General features: G+C 39.4%; 2 protein-coding genes across 2 annotated transcripts; one reads left to right on the top strand and one right to left on the bottom strand.

Moving 5' to 3' along the window:
- Positions 1–621: 621 nt before the first annotated feature.
- Positions 622–4,054, bottom strand: si:busm1-57f23.1 (uncharacterized protein LOC368621 homolog). Its single transcript, XM_063014628.1, has 4 exons — positions 3,947–4,054; positions 1,138–1,289; positions 937–1,038; positions 622–830 (listed from the first exon to the last, which is right to left on the bottom strand). Exons 1-4 carry the CDS (start codon positions 4,038–4,040, stop codon positions 750–752), a joined length of 429 nt encoding a protein of 142 aa, XP_062870698.1. The 5' UTR covers positions 4,041–4,054; the 3' UTR covers positions 622–749.
- An 8,266-nt stretch (positions 4,055–12,320) lies between these two features.
- Positions 12,321–19,093, top strand: tmem267 (transmembrane protein 267). Its single transcript, XM_063014059.1, has 3 exons — positions 12,321–12,405; positions 14,990–15,389; positions 17,156–19,093. Exons 2-3 carry the CDS (start codon positions 15,030–15,032, stop codon positions 17,489–17,491), a joined length of 696 nt encoding a protein of 231 aa, XP_062870129.1. The 5' UTR covers positions 12,321–12,405; positions 14,990–15,029; the 3' UTR covers positions 17,492–19,093.
- Positions 19,094–21,465: the final 2,372 nt, after the last annotated feature.

Here is a 21,465-nt window from a genome sequence, read left to right as displayed (position 1 = left end):
TTCACAAACACTGCTGGAAAATCACCATCATTGCAATAATTGAGTAATGATACCTCAGTTGGTAAGTTACCACAGGGCTTTGGCAGATGTGATCTCAGTCTGTGGGGCTAAATAATGGCAGTGGGACTCACAAAGAAAGCTGTTTCTATATCCCTGTTTAATTTGCCTAAAAATACACCCACATACACACACCTTTGGTGGATATCTATAAAAAACCTTAACACAAAATGTGGCATATTGCAGAAATACTTTAATGTCTGCATAAATACATTAAATAAAAACACCTTTTCAAAAAACATAATACTGTCCTGTACAAAGAATTTGTGAATGCTTAAAAAATCCACCTAACTACAAAAAACTTTTAGTGGACTGTAATAAAACTAGAGGGGAGACAGGAGTGATATTTGCACTTAAAAACAGCATTATACATTGCTAATTAATTAAAACAAACAAAAATGTAATTTCTCAATGAAAGCAGGTTTAACAACAGAAACATTACATAACAATTATGTTGACTAGTCCTGACTAGTTTTTATAACAACAATAATAATAATAACTATTATTATTATTATTATTATTATTATTATTAATAATGTTATTATTTTTATTATTATTCCTACATTTTGTGAATCTTAAAAAAGACCTTACAGAGGAAGCTGTTCAGTTGCTTAGGACACCATTAGGAAGTTGAATAAGTTACTCTATTTTAAAATAACAGAAGTTCTTTATGATCAAGTCCAATCACGGGATTATTTGTAGCAGGAGAACCTCTTCGCCACATATTGGTTATTCCTTGGGTTGAACTGTACGTTAAACTTGCACTTAAGCCACTGAAAAACAAAACATTGCAGAAATGTAAAAAAGTCAGTAAAACACTACAAGACTCTGGATTAATTATAGTTTATAAGAATACAGGAGTACATTGCTTGAAAATACCTTTGCTGCCAAATCACAGGAATCCAGATCTACCAGATCAGGTTTTAGGCACTTTGTTTTCCCCACGGTGGCAGAGATATTATAGTTCATCATATTAGTGACCTGCAGACACAATCACACGTTTAGATATTGTAGGGGAATCATGCTAGTGTCATAAATGAACACCTGATAACTATTATAATAAAGAAAAAAATGTTTTACCATTATTTTTGCAGACTCGACCTCGATAAGCTTGTAGAACACCTTGGCTTTAGATTTTGTGTTAAATTTTTCTACAGCGTGCTTTGCAGCCACCTGGACTTCCTCAATATTAGGGTTGACATCATTCCAGCCTCCCAGGAGCCGTACTTTTTCTACAAGACATGGTAGAGTTTTAATGTCATTTAAAAGTGCTGTTTAGTAAAAAGAAATTAAACTTAACCACACAAAACTAGAACTATTTGTCTAGTTGGTAGGGCTGTCGGTAACCAACTAGAAGGTTGTTGGTTTGAATCCTGGCTTTGCCATGTAGCCACTGTTCGGCCCTTCAGCGAGGTCCTTAAGGCTCTTTGCTCCAAGGATGCCATACAATTGCTGCCCTGACTTATGACCCTGGCTTCCAAAGAAGCTGGGATATGCGGAAGTTTATGTATATGCAGATACATACAGTGTATCACAAAAGTAAGTACACCCCTCACATTTCTGCAAATATTTTATTATATCTTTTCATGGGACAACACTATAGAAATAAAACTTGGATATAACTTAGAGTAGTCAGTGTACAGCTTGTATAGCAGTGTAGATTTACTGTCTTCTGAAAATAACTCAACACACAGCCATTAATGTCTAAATGGCTGGCAACATAAGTGAGTACACCCCACAGTGAACATGTCCAAATTGTGCCCAAAAGTGTCAATATTTTGTGTGACCACCATTATTATCCAGCACTGCCTTAACCCTCCTGGGCATGGAATTCACCAGAGCTGCACAGGTCGCTACTGGAATCCTCTTTCACTCCTCCATGTTGACATCACGGAGCTGGTGGATGTTAGACACCTTGAACTCCTCCACCTTCCACTTGAGGATGCGCCACAGGTGCTCAATTGGGTTTAGTCCATCACCTTTACCTTCAGCTTCCTCAGCAAGGCAGTTGTCATCTTGGAGGTTGTGTTTGGGGTCGTTATCCTGTTGGAAAACTGCCATCAGGCCCAGTTTTCGAAGGGAGGGGATCATGCTCTGTTTCAGAATGTCACAGTACATGTTGGAATTCATGTTTCCCTCAATGAACTGCAGCTCCCCAGTGCCAGCAACACTCATGCAGCCCAAGACCATGATGCTACCACCACCATGCTTGACTGTAGGCAAGATACAGTTGTCTTGGTACTTCTCACCAGGGCGCCGCCACACATGCTGGACACCATCTGAGCCAAACAAGTTTATCTTGGTCTCGTCAGACCACAGGGCATTCTAGTAATCCATGTTCTTGGACTGCTTGTCTTCAGCAAACTGTTTGCGGGCTTTCTTGTGCGTCAGCTTCCTTCTGGGATGACGACCATGCAGACCGAGTTGATGCAGTGTGCGGCGTATGGTCTGAGCACTGACAGGCTGACCTCCCACGTCTTCAACCTCTGCAGCAATGCTGGCAGCACTCATGTGTCTATTTTTTAAAGCCAACCTCTGGATATGACGCCGAACACGTGGACTCAACTTCTTTGGTCGACCCTGGCGAAGCCTGTTCCGAGTGGAACCTGTCCTGGAAAACCGCTGTATGACCTTGGCCACCATGCTGTAGCTCAGTTTCAGGGTGTTAGCAATCTTCTTATAGCCCAGGCCATCTTTGTGGAGAGCAACAATTCTATTTCTCACATCCTCAGAGAGTTCTTTGCCATGAGGTGCCATGTTGAATATCCAGTGGCCAGTATGAGAGAATTGTACCCAAAACACCAAATTTAACAGCCCTGCTCCCCATTTACACCTGGGACCTTGACACATGACACCAGGGAGGGACAACGACACATTTGGGCACAATTAGGACATGTTCACTGTGGGGTGTACTCACTTATGTTGCCAGCTATTTAGACATTAATGGCTGTGTGTTGAGTTATTTTCAGAAGACAGTAAATCTACACTGCTATACAAGTTGTACACTGACTACTCTAAGTTATATCCAAGTTTCATGTCTATAGTGTTGTCCCATGAAAAGATATAATAAAATATTTGCAGAAATGTGAGGGGTGTACTCACTTTTGTGATACACTGTATATGTGTCATATTTGTGACAAATAAAGGCATTCCATCTACCATAGATTATTATTTTTTATTATCATTAATCTTACAGACAATAAATCTTCAAAATCTGCAAAACACAAACAAATCTAATTAAAAGAACAAATAAAATTAAATACTTTTAAGTATTCATTAATTAAGTACTCAAACTGAATAAAAAATATTCCTTCACTTATTTGTTTGTCTTAATTAACCCCCTTATTCCTAATTGTGTTGAGGTGGGTTTGGTGCCACCAAAATCATTGGGAATTATGGAGTTAAATGAAATTAATTGGGTGTGGGAAAGAGATGCTTTTATTTTGGTCACAGCTAACATTAGGCATATAGAATCAGACATATATATGCTCTTGGGGGATTCATGTCCAATATGACTGTCCAAGAAATATAGCGTTATAAGTTTATATAGCGCTCAAGTTTAAATCCAAACCAGGCCTAATTATTTAGCATGACCGTACCAAGTCATGGTCACACATTAGGATTTAGTTCTCACATGTTAAAATGGTGTGGCCACACATTATTTTTTATTGATACAGGATGTCACCAGCAGGGCTCTGTGGGGAACAAATGAGGACACTGGAAAAGTACAGTGAAAGGCATTCAATCTCCTCCAGGACACCTCAGATGTGTGGCACACACACTACCTGCTGAATCATTATACAGCCCCTAAACTAAATTGTAAACTTAGTTGTACTTGGACAGCTATTTGATGCAATGAAAAAAAAGACCAAAACAAAAGTCTACTCACTTGGTACGATCACATCCTCCACCACCGGCTCTTGTCCCTGGCAGAAATTTACAAATGAGAGGAAGGAAAGCAGTAGGATGAGGTGTAGGTCCATGATTTTAGCTGTGAGCTGTTTGAACCACTGTAGGGAAAATGAGAGCTAAGTCAACCTGTCAGCTTGGGAATGTCTGACTGGGCCGATAAGTCCACACCCCTATAGGGTGGAGTGTGACTACCACATGTATGAGTAAGAATGTGTGCTTGCAAGTATAAGTGTGTGTGTGTGTGTGTGTGTGTGTGTGTGTGTGTGTGTGTGTGTGTGTGTGTGTGTGTGCGCAGTGAGTCAGTAAACATCCACTCTGTAAATACATCTCTTTTTCTATGTTTGTATAGTCAGTCAATCCGCTATTAATATATTCACCAGCAAAACTTCTTATTGTTTTCATTTTGTAGCTATGCTGGCTTGTTACACCCAGAATTATAGTATTAAAGTATAGACACATGTACACCAATACACTCACAAAAATCTGAATTTAAAAACTGTGGGAAAGTTGGCAAGTCTGTGAAAAACATTGCTTCTTAACTTTACTTGGTGCATATTTTAACATCATGGGTCATAGACAGGTTATTTTTAACATTTTCCATAATGTTCTGATATGATCACAAGAAAAACCATACTTCATGATAAGATGTAAAATCTATGTATTTTCTGTAAGGGAAAATCTGTGTGCAAATCTGCCCACTGAGTCAAAATAACTGCAACCAGATTTATTTTCAACCCATAAACCCACTTTTTCCAGGCTTGTTTTTTTGAGTAAATGGAAGAATTACTGAGTCTGGGAACCAAGCTCTCCAACGTCATCATAGCCAGACCTCACATTCAAACCCAGGAAAGGCTGAACCAACTTGCCTCATAGGCCAGCACACCAGACTGCCCACAAATGCCAAATGAATAGGACATAGTGAGACAGAAGTGCACATAATGTACCCTTATGCACTTACAGCACCAGAACCAACAATGTCTCTAATCTCCCGAGTATATAAAATAATACAGAATAATACAGGATCTCTGATTAAAACAGTTCAGACATTTTAATGAAAATATTTTTAGACCTAGTTAAAATCCAGTGCACTTGCTATCTTTGTTTTTACTGGTAACTGTCAGAAGGTCAACTAAAAAAGTTCTTTAAGCCTCATATAATCTTTTAGCCTTCCTACACCAACTACAGACAGTCCAGAATTCTACATCAGCTGAAATGTGTATGCTTTTTAGCAGTGCAAATGGTGTATCACTTAATTCTTTATATTTCAGCTCAAAATAAGTGGATTTTACTTTTTTTTTTACTGTACTGTACGTGTGTGTATTGTGTGAAAGCCAACTATTATTTAAATATAATAATTTAATTAATTATTAATTAATATTTGTTAATTAATATTTAAATATTCAAATATTATTATATTAAATCTGTTGAATTTATTATTGAATTCACAAAATATTGTTCAGTTATCTCCACTGAATTTGACTGATTTACATTTACATTTATGGTAAAAAAAAAAAAATTTTAATTTGTCATATTTGTTTTATTGTAATGACCCTTTCCATTAAAATGTAACAAATGTGGTAATATAAATATTTAACAGTAAGAAGTATTTTTAAACAAGTACAGTAAGAAGTGCTGAAAAACTGCTTGTTAGATTTCAAAAAGTAAAAAAAAAAAAACCCCAGATCCCATCCTAAAAAAACATCAGCACAGAGTATGTAACACGCTTGGACAGCCCATCACAATGCATTACTCACTCTTTCGTGACAATGTAATCACTGGTAAGCATTTGGACAAAAACTGAAGTGGCTTGAGGACATCCAAGAGTACAATACAAGTTTACAAATACCACACAGACAGAAAACCAGTAACAGGAATGAAACCTGACTCACTGGACCTGTGCAACACCAGTACTGTGCCACTGTGCTACCCATTGCTAAAATATTGCAGCACAAATAACTAGCTGAGATCTTATAAAAAGAAAAAGAGGACTCTACAATAATTTAATCTAAGAAAACACAAAGTGTCATGAACGTGTGCAGCCATGTGATTGATCTAAGAGATGTGATTTTGATTATGATCAATCTGGAGCACTAGAAATTAAATTAGTTGTATTAGCCTTTACAGCAGGAAGGTACTGGGTTCGATTCTCAGGTGGAGCAGTTTGGGTCCTTTCTGTGTGGCGTTTGCATGTTCTCCCTGTGTACCCGTGGGTTTCCTCCGGATGCTCCGGTTTTCTCCCACAGTCCAAACACATGTAGTCAGGTTTATTGGAGTTACACAATTGCCCTGTTGACCCTGTGATGGACTGGTGTGTTTCCTACATTTTGCCCAGTGAATAGGACCCACCGCGACCCTGAATAGGTTAATCAGACAATAAATAAATGAATTAATGTATTAGCCTTCTCTAAGTAAAAACCGTGGTGTGAATGCCCTGAAAGAAAAGTAACAAGACAGAGTTCAAAACACGGGAAGAAATAGAAGTGCTGCCATCTGCAGGTATAGTGTAGTATATATTGTGGTAGTAAGCAGTGTGTGTAGTATATGTATATTGGGGTAGTAAGCAGTGTGTGTAGTATATATTGTGGTAGTAAGCAGTGTGTGTAGTATATATTGGGGTAGTGAGCAGTGTGTGTAGTATATATTGTGGTAGTGAGCAGTGTGTGTGGTATATATTGGGGTAGTAAGCAGTGTGAGTAGTATATATTGGGGTAGTGAGCAGTGTGTGTGGTATATATTGGGGTAGTAAGCAGTGTGTGTAGTATATATTGGGGTAGTAAGCAGTGTGTGTGGTATATATTGGGGTAGTGAGCAGTGTGTGTAGTATATTTGGGGTAGTAAGCAGTGTGTGTAGTATATACTGGGGTAGTGAGCAGTGTGTGTAGTATATATTGGGGTAGTAAGCAGTATGTGTAGTATATATTGGGGTAGTGAGCAGTGTGTGTGGTATATATTGGGGTAGTAAGCAGTGTGTGTAGTATATATTGGGGTAGTAAGCAGTGTGTGTGGTATATATTGGGGTAGTAAGCAGTGTGTGTAGTATATATTGGGGTAGTAAGCAGTGTGTGTGGTATATATTGGGGTAGTAAGCAGTGTGTGTAGTATATATTGGGGTAGTGAGCAGTGTGTGTAGTATATTTGGGGTAGTAAGCAGTGTGTGTAGTATATACTGGGGTAGTGAGCAGTGTGTGTAGTATATATTGGGGTAGTAAGCAGTATGTGTAGTATATACTGGGGTAGTGAGCAGTGTGTGTAGTATATACTGGGGTAGTAAGCAGTGAAGTATATATTGGTGTAGTAAGCAGTTAAGTATATATTGGGGTAGTGAGCAGTGTGTGTAGTATATATTGGGGTAGTAAGCAGTGTGTGTAGTATATATTGGTGTAGTAAGCAGTGTGTGTAGTATATATTGGGGTAGTGAGCAGTGTGTGTAGTATATATTGTGGTAGTAAGCAGTGTGTGTGGTATATATTGGGGTAGTAAGCAGTGTGTGTAGTATATATTGTGGTAGTAAGCAGTGTGTGTAGTATATGTACAGTGTATCACAAAAGTGAGTACACCCTTCACATTTCTGCAAATATTTCATTATATCTTTTCATGGGACAACACTATAGACATGAAACTTGGATATAACTAAGAGTAGTCAGTGTACAGCTTGTATAGCAGTGTAGATTTACTGTCTTCTCAAAATAACTCAACACACAGCCATTAATGTCTAAATAGCTGGCAACATAAGTGAGTACACCCCACAGTGAACATGTCCAAATTGTGCCCAAATGTGTCGTTGTCCCTCCCTGGTGTCATGTGTCAAGGTCCCAGGTGTAAATGGGGAGCAGGGCTGTTAAATTTGGTGTTTTGGGTACAATTCTCTCATACTGGCCACTGGATATTCAACATGGCACCTCATGGCAAAGAACTCTCTGAGGATGTGAGAAATAGAATTGTTGCTCTCCACAAAGATGGCCTGGGCTATAAGAAGATTGCTAACACCCTGAAACTGAGCTATAGCATGGTGGCCAAGGTCATACAGCGGTTTTCCAGGACAGGTTCCACTTGGAACAGGCTTCGCCAGGGTCGACCAAAGAAGTTGAGTCCACGTGTTCGGCGTCATATCCAGAGGTTGGCTTTAAAAAATAGACACATGAGTGCTGCCAGCATTGCTGCAGAGGTTGAAGACGTGGGAGGTCAGATTGTCAGTGCTCAGACCATACGCCGCACACTGCATCAACTCGGTCTGCATGGTCGTCATCCCAGAAGGAAGCTGACGCACAAGAAAGCCCGCAAACAGTTTGCTGAAGACAAGCAGTCCAAGAACATGGATTACTGGAATGCCCTGTGGTCTGACGAGACCAAGATAAACTTGTTTGGCTCAGATGGTGTCCAGCATGTGTGGCGGCGCCCTGGTGAGAAGTACCAAGACAACGGTATCTTGCCTACAGTCAAGCATGGTGGTGGTAGCATCATGGTCTTGGGCTGCATGAGTGTTGCTGGCACTGGGGAGCTGCAGTTCATTGAGGGAAACATGAATTCCAACATGTACTGTGACATTCTGAAACAGAGCATGATCCCCTCCCTTCGAAAACTGGGCCTCATGGCAGTTTTCCAACAGGATAACGACCCCAAACACAACCTCCAAGATGACAACTGCCTTGCTGAGGAAGCTGAAGGTAAAGGTGATGGACTAAACCCAATTGAGCACCTGTGGCGCATCCTCAAGTGGAAGGTGGAGGAGTTCAAGGTGTCTATCATCCACCAGCTCCGTGATGTCATCATGGAGGAGTGGAAGAGGATTCCAGTAGCAACCTGTGCAGCTCTGGTGAATTCCATGCCCAGGAGGGTTAAGGCAGTGCTGGATAATATTGGTGGTCACACAAAATATTGACACTTTGGGCACAATTTGGACATGTTCACTGTGGGGTGTACTCACTTATGTTGCCAGCCATTTAGACATTAATGGCTGTGTGTTGAGTTATTTTCAGAAGACAGTAAATCTACACTGCTATACAAGCTGTACACTGACTACTCTAAGTTATATCCAAGTTTTATTTCTATAGTGTTGTCCCATGAAAATATCTAATAAAATATTTGCAGAAATGTGAGGGGTGTACTCACTTTTGTGATACACTGTATATTGGGGTAGTAAGCAGTGTGTGTAGTATATATTGTGGTAGTAAGCAGTGTGTGTAGTATATATTGGGGTAGTGAGCAGTGTGTGTAGTATATATTGTGGTAGTAAGCAGTGTGTGTAGTATATATTGGGGTAGTAAGCAGTGTGTGTAGTATATATTGGGGTAGTAAGCAGTGTGTGTGGTATATATTGGGGTAGTAAGCAGTGTGAGTAGTATATATTGGGGTAGTGAGCAGTGTGTGTGGTATATATTGGGGTAGTAAGCAGTGTGTGTAGTATATATTGGGGTAGTAAGCAGTGTGTGTGGTATATATTGGGGTAGTAAGCAGTGTGTGTAGTATATATTGGGGTAGTGAGCAGTGTGTGTAGTATATTTGGGGTAGTAAGCAGTGTGTGTAGTATATACTGGGGTAGTGAGCAGTGTGTGTAGTATATATTGGGGTAGTAAGCAGTATGTGTAGTATATATTGGGGTAGTGAGCAGTGTGTGTGGTATATATTGGGGTAGTAAGCAGTGTGTGTAGTATATATTGGGGTAGTAAGCAGTGTGTGTGGTATATATTGGGGTAGTAAGCAGTGTGTGTAGTATATATTGGGGTAGTAAGCAGTGTGTGTGGTATATATTGGGGTAGTAAGCAGTGTGTGTAGTATATATTGGGGTAGTGAGCAGTGTGTGTAGTATATTTGGGGTAGTAAGCAGTGTGTGTAGTATATACTGGGGTAGTGAGCAGTGTGTGTAGTATATATTGGGGTAGTAAGCAGTGTGTGTAGTATATATTGTGGTAGTAAGCAGTGTGTGTGGTATATATTGGGGTAGTAAGCAGTGTGTGTAGTATATATTGGGGTAGTGAGCAGTGTGTGTGGTATATATTGGGGTAGTAAGCAGTGTGTGTAGTATATATTGGGGTAGTAAGCAGTGTGTGTGGTATATATTGGGGTAGTAAGCAGTGTGTGTAGTATATATTGGGGTAGTGAGCAGTGTGTGTAGTATATATTAGGGTAGTAAGCAGTGTGTGTAGTATATACTGGGGTAGTAAGCAGTGAAGTACATACTGGTGTAGTAAGCAGTTAAGTATAGATTGGGGTAGTAAGCAGTGTGTGTAGTATATACTGGGGTAGTAAGCAGTGAAGTATATATTGGTGTAGTAAGCAGTTAAGTATAGATTGGGGTAGTGAGCAGTGTGTGTAGTATATATTGGGGTAGTAAGCAGTGTGTGTAGTATATATTGGGGTAGTAAGCAGTGTGTGTAGTATATACTGGGGTAGTGAGCAGTGTGTGTAGTATATATTGGGGTAGTAAGCAGTGTGTGTAGTATATACTGGGGTAGTGAGCAGTGTGTTTAGTATTTATTGGGGTAGTGAGCAGTGTGTTTAGTATTTATTGGGCTAGTAAGCAGTGTGTGTAGTATTTATTGGGGTAGTAAGCAGTGTGTGTAGTATTTATTGGGGTAGTGAGCAGTGTGTAAGGTATTTATTGGGGTAGTAAGCAGTGTGTGTAGTATTTATTGGGGTAGTAAGCAGTGTGTGTAGTATATATTGGGGTAGTAAGCAGTGTGTGTAGTATATACTGGGGTAGTAAGCAGTGAAGTATATACTGGTGTAGTAAGCAGTTAAGTATAGATTGGGGTAGTAAGCAGTGTGTGTAGTATATACTGGGGTAGTAAGCAGTGAAGTATATATTGGTGTAGTAAGCAGTTAAGTATAGATTGGGGTAGTGAGCAGTGTGTGTAGTATATATTGGGGTAGTAAGCAGTGTGTGTAGTATATATTGGGGTAGTAAGCAGTGTGTGTAGTATATACTGGGGTAGTGAGCAGTGTGTGTAGTATATATTGGGGTAGTAAGCAGTGTGTGTAGTATATACTGGGGTAGTGAGCAGTGTGTGTAGTATTTATTGGGGTAGTGAGCAGTGTGTTTAGTATTTATTGGGCTAGTAAGCAGTGTGTGTAGTATTTATTGGGGTAGTAAGCAGTGTGTGTAGTATTTATTGGGGTAGTGAGCAGTGTGTTTAGTATTTATTGGGGTAGTAAGCAGTGTGTGTAGTATTTATTGGGGTAGTAAGCAGTGTGTGTAGTATATATTGGGGTAGTGAGCAGTGTGTGTAGTATTTATTGGGGTAGTGAGCAGTGTGTGTAGTATTTATTGGGGTAGTAAGCAGTGTGTGTAGTATTTATTGGGGTAGTGAGCAGTGTGTTTAGTATTTATTGGGGTAGTAAGCAGTGTGTGTAGTATTTATTGGGGTAGTAAGCAGTGTGTGTAGTATTTATTGGGGTAGTGAGCAGTGTGTTTAGTATTTATTGGGGTAGTGAGCAGTGTGTGTAGTATATATTGGGGTAGTAAGCAGTGTGTGTAGTATATATTGGGGTAGTGAGCAGTGTGTGTAGTATATATTGGGGTAGTAAGCAGTGTGTGTAGTATATATTGGGGTAGTAAGCAGTGTGTGTAGTATATATTGGGGTAGTAAGCAGTGTGTGTAGTATATACTGGGGTAGTGAGCAGTGTGTGTAGTATTTATTGGGGTAGTGAGCAGTGTGTTTAGTATTTATTGGGGTAGTGAGCAGTGTGTTTAGTATTTATTGGGGTAGTAAGCAGTGTGTGTAGTATTTATTAGGGTAGTAAGCAGTGTGTGTAGTATTTATTGGGGTAGTGAGCAGTGTGTGTAGTATTTATTGGGGTAGTAAGCAGTGTGTGTAGTATTTATTGGGGTAGTGAGCAGTGTGTGTAGTATTTATTGGGGTAGTAAGCAGTGTGTGTAGTATTTATTGGGGTAGTGAGCAGTGTGTGTAGTATTTATTGGGGTAGTAAGCAGTGTGTGTAGTATTTATTGGGGTAGTGAGCAGTGTGTGTAGTATTTATTGGGGTAGTAAGCAGTGTGTGTAGTATTTATTGGGGTAGTAAGCAGTGTGTGTAGTATATACTGGGGTAGTAAGCAGTGTGTGTAGTATTTATTGGGGTAGTGAGCAGTGTGTTTAGTATTTATTGGGGTAGTAAGCAGTGTGTGTAGTATTTATTGGGGTAGTGAGCAGTGTGTTTAGTATTTATTGGGGTAGTAAGCAGTGTGTGTAGTATTTATTGGGGTAGTGAGCAGTGTGTTTAGTATTTATTGGGGTAGTAAGCAGTGTGTGTAGTATTTATTGGGGTAGTAAGCAGTGTAGTATGGGTTTAAAAACGCTGTATTTCCTCAACCAATCAGAGCTCTGGATTTTAAAGTCCCGCCCCTCACCTCACCGGAGAGACGCGGTTGTGTAAATACAACAAGAAGCGAGAAGCCTGGGTGAATGTCGGAGACCGATAAAATGATGTTGTGACTAAAGGTGATTTTTAAAAATGTTTATTTAAATTTACCTGATGTTTTAATATGATTTAAAAATGATTAAAGTGTCATTAATCATTAGGGACATTAAACAAAAAAAGCCGCCTGTCATGGTAACGCGACCGTTACCGCTAGCCTGTTAGCTCGTTTGCTAGTTTATTACCTAGCATCTGTTTATTGTCTGTTTAAGGCATAACTAGCTGATGTTGAAAGACAATTGCAACATATATAAATATGACAGAATTACCAAACGCTGAATAGAATTATTCATTTGTGTGTTTTTGTTTTATGTTTTATTGTTTACAGCGAATCACTGAATGATGTAAATAGCTACAGCAGGTGTCTTCCTCCATTAGCATTAAATGCTGCGTGTTTTAGCACATATTCTCTAAATAACACCTCCATTAGTACTGAACTGATTCGACATACTGTTGAGTACAGTGTGCGGACTGGGATGTAACCTATGCTCTAACCTCTAAAATACTTCTAAATAGAGACTGATTGTAATAATACATACACAATTTTGATACTCGATTACATTTCCATGATACCTAGCATGCATTGCAATATTTTATTTCAGTAAGTCTTCTTAAAATGTTAACAACGCTGTACTACCAATCTATTATTAATAATTATACAGACGACTGATAAAATAATGTACTCGATGTGATCTTAAAAGTCAGCAATTTCATAATACACCAGTGTGCGATATGGTTAAGAAACAGACAAATAACAAAGCTCTGACCCAGTGAAGTCCTGTGGTATCTTGTACCAGGACATTTCCATTTCTTCAGCCTTTGTATATTTTAACGTGGATAGTCCTACAGTACATCCCAACTCCTCTGCATGTAAATTTTGTACACTTCATCTTGGTGAAATCAGGTCTTGTCAGACCAGTCAACCTTTTTCTATTGTTCAGATCTAGTCAGATCTAGTCACAATGTGTGCATCCAGTGTAGGAATGTTTGACTTTAAAGGGTTTGATGCACTGTGTTGTGACACGTTCAATTTATCACTGGTATTAAAATGATCTGCAATTTGATACAGTAGTTTTCTGTTTGTTCGTACTTAACGCCACAGCCTTCAGGTCCACTGACATCAATGAGTGTTGGCCGCCCAACAACCTGACTGTGGTTTGTGGCTTATCTCTCCTCAACCCACTGTCTGTGTGTACTCACCACAGCTGACTGTGTGCAATTGAGATTTGGTCTTTATGAAATGTCTAACAGACCTTTATGCTGTATATAATTGCTGTATTCAATATGTGTAGTATAGGTATCTACCATCAGACCAATATTTGTGCAGTTGGTACGAAATAGGTATTGCTATGCTTTGATACCTGTGACCCTAATCAGGGTAAAATGATTAGTAAAAAATTAATACATTAATAAATGCACATTCTGATGAAGCACATTCTTACAGTGCATCTCACCTATTGCCTGCTTTTTGTAGTCTATTAGTCATTTGCTCCTCTGGTTGTCTTTCTAAAGAGTAGTTGGGCCTAAATAAGTGTTCTAACGTGAACACATTTCACATGATGCTGAACTGACAGCTAAAAGCTTTTGTTTTACTTAACGACTCCTTTATCCCTAAGTTTTCAATGCAAATTGGAACAAAGCAAACATTGGATGACGTGTCATGGCTGAATGATTACATTTGGGCTTAAGTTTAGTTTCTCTTTTAAATTTTTTTGGTAAATTTATTTCTTTAAAACTCAGCTTAAAAAGGAGTTTTTGCAGGCTGTAAAAAGGAAATAGCTGTAATTAAAATAAACTCTTGTGACTCTCAGCTCTGAAGAGCACAGCTGCCGAGCGTGACTCTGTCAGTTGTGGGATGTTGAATTCTCAGTCTCAGAACTGTATGTGTGTATTTTTAGAACACAGCCTTCCTCTAAAGCAAACTCTTTTATATTGACCAAGCTTCCCTAGCTTATTACCTCATTTCACCACATTTAAATAGCTTGTATAATCTGCCACTACCAATTATGATTCTGCAAATGGATCACTAACATTTGCAGTCCTGTCCACAGATATGGTACCACTGGAGAACATGAACGACACATGCTGCTAAAAACAAAATGTGCAAACATTTTATTTTTAATAAAATAAAAATCTTAAATCCATGTTTGGCATGATTTTTGGCACCATTCTCCCACAGGTTATGGGTTTAGGTCAGGTCAAAATTATTAATCTGTTGTCAAAACTCAACACAAAAAAAAATCTTTAACCACTGAGTACTTTAACAGTACTTTAACCACTGAGCTATGTCTGGTACTAGTGCTGGAAGGCGCTTGAATTTGTTGCCTAATTGTAGTAAAGGGAGACATTCTGACTCTAAGACCCAACCAATGTCTGCAAATCCCCAGCTGTGAGATTTTTGGACCACTTTAACCTCCAACTTTCTGTGCATGCAGTTGAAATACATTCACTTCCAGGCAGATACTGAACAGCTCCAGTTGCTCTAAACTTTTTATTGCTCTGTTAGTGGACATGGAGCTTTAAAAAAGCTAACAATTGTCTAGGACAAAATATACATGACTTGAGTAACCTAATTTACTTAATTATTTTTGCACTTCTTTTCTTCAGTAAAAGAGGTTGCTGAGTCCCGGTGTGGCAGAGGCAGGTGATGCGGGGTTGGCGCTCCAGGACGGACTCCATGGCCGTACCACTAAACTCGGCTGTGGAGACAAAAAAAGCTCAAGCGCTGCTGCAGACTTTTAGCACGGCATCTCTGTTGGCCAGTGCCGGACTCGGAGCCTTCTGCCTTCTGGCTGATACAGTAGTGACCTCATCGTTTGTCCAGCAGCATGCATGGCTCAGGGTTGTGCTAGACAACTCTGTCCACGGTGCGATCGCACTCTGGTCCTGGGCTATCGTCATCGGCTTAAGGAAGAAAACTGACTTCTATGAAGTCTTACTGGCGGGCTTTCTTGCCTCCGCTATTGACCTGGACCATTTCTACATGGCTGGCTCACTGTCACTTAAAGTAAGTGCTTGTGCTGTATCTCCTTTAAGAAGTGGGTTTAGGTAAGGTGGGTTAATAAAGTAAGATGTGCAGTTTTAGATTGTTTATGACTGTAACAAAGACATCAATCCAACCTCGTGTTACAGGTTTAAACATCGTTGGCAGAGTACTGCCAATCATGCTAATAAAAAATAATCTGCATCTGTCATAGTAGGTTAATCTTAAGGACACTTAAATGGTGCTGCGATCTAGTGTGCTAGCACGTCAATGCAGAGTGTTTGAACTCCCAAGTTTAATTGGTCTTTTTCGACCTGTTTCCTTCCGCTATGATATGCAACCTCCGGTACTGGTACCAGCGCCTGTGTGAGTGGGAGGGAGAGTCACAAGGGGCCTAGCATGGCTTGTCGATATACATTTGTTCAAGTTTCAAGTTTATTTGTCATTTGTACAAATGTTAGCAGCAGTTGTACATTGAAATGTGTGTTGGGAGGCTCGGGAACTCTACGAGTGTGCTATAATAAAGTACAAATAAGATACAAGTACAAGTACAAATAAAAATACAAATAAGATAACAATATAATAAACAGTCTTTTAAAAGTATATAATATATAAACAAGGAAGAAAAATATAGAAAAATATATGTAAAAACAATTGCAGTTAAAGTGCAAATTTGCATTGTAAACAAAGTGAAAATTGCAGTAAATGTAAACATTGACCCAAAGTAGACATTGCAGGCGTTATGGATATTTCACAGACAATATTAATAATGGCTGTTAATAATGCTAATAGTAATAATAGAAATACTGATGATAATAATAATAATACTGCAGGATAGATTGAAGTTCAGATTGCCACATCATGTTTTGAAGTAATGTGGTATTAATATTAATATTGCACATGCCCAAAGTGTGAGTGTTATGAAATGTGAGTGTTGATGAGTAACTGAAAAAGGGGTGAGTTATTATTATGCATTGTTTAGCATTCTGATGGCTTGTAGGAAAAAGGTGTTCTTTAGCCTACTGGTCCTGGCTTTTATGCTGCGGTACCGTCTGCCTGATGGCAGTTTTGTGAACAGTCCGTGTGCAGGGTGGGTGTGGTCTGAGGTAGTTTTTTTAAGCCTTCTTTAGACAATTTGTGAATTGGTTTGGAAATAAATCAGGTGGGAGATACAGGGAGGATCCAAAAAAAACTTGATCTATAGGATGCTCATTTGAAATTCTGTTGAAAGAATCATTAGGCTTAGCATCATTTAAAAACGTTATGAAGCTTTAAGAGACTCAATGCTGTATTGTTTTTGGTGTCAATTATTTATGTTGATTTATTTTTACTTTAATTAGTTTGTTTGCTTGCCTAAAATACTGTACCAAAAAGTGACACATCGGTACACTAGTGACACTTTTTTTTTTTTCTTGAAATAAATTTTGTTTAATTTATTGGTTGCCTGTGTTCTGCTGGTGTTAAAGAAATTTGGCTGAAAAGGTTCCTTACCCCAGAATTGTCCTGTTCTGCGGTTTTCTAATCTTTCATCTAATGCCACTTCTTTTGGAAAAGTAGCATTGATTTTGATGAATGATGAATGTAACAAAGAGTACTTCGGCACTTGAAATCGGCACTTGACCACCTGCCAATCATGCCAATAAAAAATTATGTGTATCTGGCATAAAAGGTTAATCTTGGTAAAAGGTAAAACGCCTGGGTAGCATTCATAAGCCTTTTTAAAGCTACATCGTGTGGCTAGTTTTTACCTTGTTTTCTAACTGTATATTTTTTGCTGTTCTGGTGAGCAGGCTGCTCTGAACTTGCCCCGGCGTCCTCCGTTACACTGCTCCACACTGGTCCCAGCGCTCTGCTTCTCCTTACGTCTGTTCATGTGGGTGTGCAAGCTGAAGGACTCGTGGTGCTCTCTGCCCTGGCTGCTCTTCATCTCACTTGCATCACATCACATACGGGACGGAGTACGCCATGGCCTTTGGCTCTGGCCCTTCACCAACACGCCGCCCATTTCCTACTGGCTCTACGTCACCGTTACTGCTACACTCCCCCATCTTTGTTCTGTGCTCATGTACCTGACTGGCACCAGAGACGTGATCTCTACCAAGCACGGAGTAGCCATTGATGTCTGATACGAGTATTTCAACACATTCTTGCACTGGAACTGTCTGTGGCTGCAGACGTGTGTGACCTAAACAGCTCAGCATTGCCTCAATCCTCTCAAACCCAATTTTTCTTTAAATACGATTAGAATTTATTAGGTGCTCGGGTGGTGCAGCGGTACATTTTGCTAGCCCACTACTGCTGGGATCCAGGGTTTAGCCCACTGGTAGCTTGGTTTGCTTAAGTAGAACAAGCGTTCCAACCTAATTGTATGCAGGTAAGCCCAGATAATTAAGATTGGCTAATAAACTTGTCCAATATTTGTGTAGTATCGATGTAGAACAGTGTTTCAACACAGCAATGCTTTAAAGTAAAGAGTGGCATTATATTACATCAGTATATAATTCAGAATTAGACAAACCACTTGCCTGGATGCCTAAAACAAGCAGATTTTGACTGGTTTACCAGTTTTTTATTTGCTTTGCTCAACACGACTGCTGCTAATCAACATTTTTTCCTCTGTCATTCAGAGAACAAAATTTTATCTACCATCTCTACCTTTTCCAATTCATTTATTTTACAAAAACCACTATACACACTGCTTAATTTTAAAGAGCACTTGGGTGGTGCTACAGTAAAATATGCTAGCCCACTATCACTGAGATCCAGCCGGCACTAAAAGTGCACTGACAATTGTACCTCCAAATGGCTAGGCTCTTCATTCTCCACCTTAGACCTAGCCAAACTTGTCTGTGTAGCATGCCCCCATGCAACAGGGGTCCAACAGGGGAAATTATGGGGTACACTAATTAGGGGATAGAAAGTCGTGATAAAATAAGCAGTGTGGGAAAGGACATCTGGCAATAAACAACTGTGCCAAATTAGAGGCACTATCAGAGACACTCTGATTGGCTGTGAATACGTTTTCACGTCACCTTGATGTTTATAAAACACTGTTGACTTTCATTGCTGTGACTAAAACGCCCTCAGTTACATTCCTTGTTCCTTCAGGTTGTGTTAATGCATCCGGTTAGCCAAGTAGCACATTATGGATTTGTATTCAGTTATGCTGACTGCCTTTTTAAGCATACTTGTTTTGGGCCTGGAATCGGATAAACACTGCAGGAATTAATTTGTGGTTTATTCACTCCAGAAACTTATTCGAGACCAAAATCATGGCTAAAATGGAAATGCTTTGGTAGTCATTCGTGCTAGACTTGCTTTTAAACTAGCTTGTAGGTTTTTAGTTCCTGGGCTTAAATTCACAGGATTCACAGCAGCCCTTGTGTAAGTGATCCACTTTTCCCTCAGTGGTGTAGACTGCACTTTCAAAATGTTAGGCCAAATATTTCTACACAGATACTTTGTCCCAGGCTACAGAATTTCTTTTGTGGTGCTGGGGGGCAAACAGAAGCAGGTAAAAGGAGAAGGGAAGTCAGGGTTAGACAGCAGGGGGCGTTAGTGGTCTAAACTTTGTTTTTATGTTTTGTTGGTTGGCTCCGTGACTGTAAAAAGTGACTGGTTTTTATTTGCACTTTAATTTATGAGTCTTTTTTGATAGTTATTATCATGTAAACAAATTGCTATAATTTATTCTCGATAAACTCAATAAACTGAGTTGATATAGGGAATGTGTGTTGTGTTTTTTATTTTAATAATAATAAAACTTCATTGCCAGCTAAGTTAGCTTTGTTTCACCAATTGATCAGTGCAATTATAATTAGTAGCAAATAGTCACAAATGGGTTAATAATTCAGAGCCAAAATAAGATGAACGTATATAAACTACATATCAAGAATCTGTTTAAGGTCTAATGATAAAATGATTATTTAATCATATTCTTTTTTACTCTGTTTTCACAGCGAGTCATCAGATTATCCCGTGCATGTACTGTATGTTCTTAAATGTATATATTTTTTTAATGAACGCATGTGAGCAGAAAAATAACCATGAAGATGCATGAAGGTGTACTGATCACATTCACATACCAAATCCACACACACATTTTGTTTATGAAGTGAGAATTACTCCACAACTGAAGTTGATGTTGTCAAGGCTTAAGTCTGTAATTGGATCATATACCCTTTAAATGGATTTGAACCTGTGATTCCTACAATCTGAGAGGCTCAGCAGTTCTGGTACGAATGTTCTGGTACTAATATATAAATTAGAAGTTTGAGAGCTCAGTATTAAGCCCTTAAGCAAAACCCTTACAGTGGGGTCAAAAAGTATTTAGTCAGCCACTGATTGTGCAAGTTCTCCTACTTAGAAAGATGAGAGAGGTCTGTAAAATATCCAGGAAATCACATTGTAGGATTTTTAAAGAATTTATTTGTAAATGATGGTGGAAAATAAGTATTTGGTCAATAACAAACAAACAAGATTTCTGGCTCTCACAGACCTGTAACTTCTTCTTTAAGAAGCTCTTCTGTCCTCCACTCGTTACCTGTATTAATGGCACCTGTTTGACATCGTTATCTGTATAAAAGACACCTGTCCACAGCCTCAAACAGTCAGACTCCAAACTCAACCATGGCCAAGACCAAAGAGCTGTCGAAGGACACCAGGAAGAAAATTGTAGACCTGCACCAGGCTGGGAAGAGTGAATCTACAATAGGCAAGCAGGTTGGTGTGAATAAATCAACTGTGGGAGCAATTGTAAGAAAATGGAAGACATACAAGACCATTGATAATCTCCCTTGGGGTCAAGATCTCATCCTGTGGGGTCAAAATGATCATGAGAACGGTGAGCAAAAATCCCAGAACTGGAGGGAACTGATGAATGACCTGCAGAGAGCTGGTACCAAAGTACCAAAGGCTACCATCAGTAACACACTACGCCGAGAGGGACTCAAATCCTGCAGTGCCAGGCGTGTCCCCCTGCTTAAGCCAGTACATGTCCAGGCCCGTCTGAAGTTTGCCAGAGAGCTTATGGATGATCCAGAAGAGGATTGGGAGAATATCATGTGGTCAGATGAAACCAAAATGGAACTTGTCGTGTCTGGAGGAAGAAGAAGAACCCAAGAACACCATACCTACTGTGAAGCATGGGGGTGGAAACATCATGCTTTGGGGCTGTTTTTCTGCAAAGGGGACAGGACGACTGATCCGTGTTAAGGGAAGAATGAACGGGGCCATGTATCGTGAGATTTTAAGCCAAAACCTCCTTCCATCAGTGAGAGCATTGAAGATGGAACGTGGCTGGGTCTTCCAGCATGACAATGATCCCAAACACACCGCTCGGGCAACGAAGGAGTGGCTCCGTAAAAAGCATTTCAAGGTCCTGGAGTGGCCTAGCCAGTCTCCAGACCTCAACCCCATAGAAAATTTGTGGAGTCCGTGTTGCCCAGCGACAGCCCCAAAACATCACTGCTCTAGAGGAGATCTGCATGGAGGAATGGGCCAAAATACCAGCTACAGTGTGTGCAAACCTGGTGAAGACTTACAGGAAACGTTTGACCTCTGTCATTGCCAACAAAGGTTATGTTACAAAGTATTGAGTTGAACTTTTGTTATTGACCAAATACTTATTTTCCACCATAATTTACAAATAAATTCTTTAAAAATCCTACAATGTGATTTCCTGGATTTTATTTTCTCATTTTGTCTCTCATAGTTGAAGTGAACCTATGATGAAAATTACAGACCTCTCTCATCTTTCTAAGTAGGAGAACCTGCACAATCAGTGGCTGACTAAATACTTTTTGGCCCCACTGTATATCTAATTTGTTTAAAAAGTGAGAACATGAAGTACAACTTTGTATAAACACCTTTTTATTGTAAACATTTACAAGGTCCACACTTATGTAAATGTGTCAATCAGATTTGTCTACATCCTTACCATGAGAGAATCTTAAAATACACATTGAGTCTGACCTTTGCATAACATTCTTGTCACTGCAGGAATTTGAATACCATGGAAACATTTCCAGAACAAATATATTATGCAAATATGCTGCAATGGCCTGAATGTCGTGAGGCTTCACTTTACTTATTCACTTTC

The sequence above is a fragment of the Trichomycterus rosablanca genome, chromosome 18 (assembly GCF_030014385.1).
Source record: "Trichomycterus rosablanca isolate fTriRos1 chromosome 18, fTriRos1.hap1, whole genome shotgun sequence".
NCBI classification, from domain to species: domain Eukaryota; kingdom Metazoa; phylum Chordata; class Actinopteri; order Siluriformes; family Trichomycteridae; genus Trichomycterus; species Trichomycterus rosablanca.
This window is presented reverse-complemented; position numbering and strand designations above follow the sequence as displayed.

Coding starts and splice junctions, on each gene's coding strand:
- tmem267 (XM_063014059.1), top strand. CDS start 15,030: ATGCGGGGTTGGCGCTCCAGGACGGACTCCATGGCCGTACCACTAAAC. Junction 15,390..17,155: donor CTGGCTCACTGTCACTTAAA/GTAAGTGCTTGT, acceptor TCTGGTGAGCAG/GCTGCTCTGAACTTGCCCCG.
- si:busm1-57f23.1 (XM_063014628.1), bottom strand. CDS start 4,040: ATGGACCTACACCTCATCCTACTGCTTTCCTTCCTCTCATTTGTAAAT. Junction 1,290..3,946: donor GGAGGATGTGATCGTACCAA/GTGAGTAGACTT, acceptor CATGTCTTGTAG/AAAAAGTACGGCTCCTGGGA. Junction 1,039..1,137: donor TCGAGTCTGCAAAAATAATG/GTAAAACATTTT, acceptor TTGTGTCTGCAG/GTCACTAATATGATGAACTA.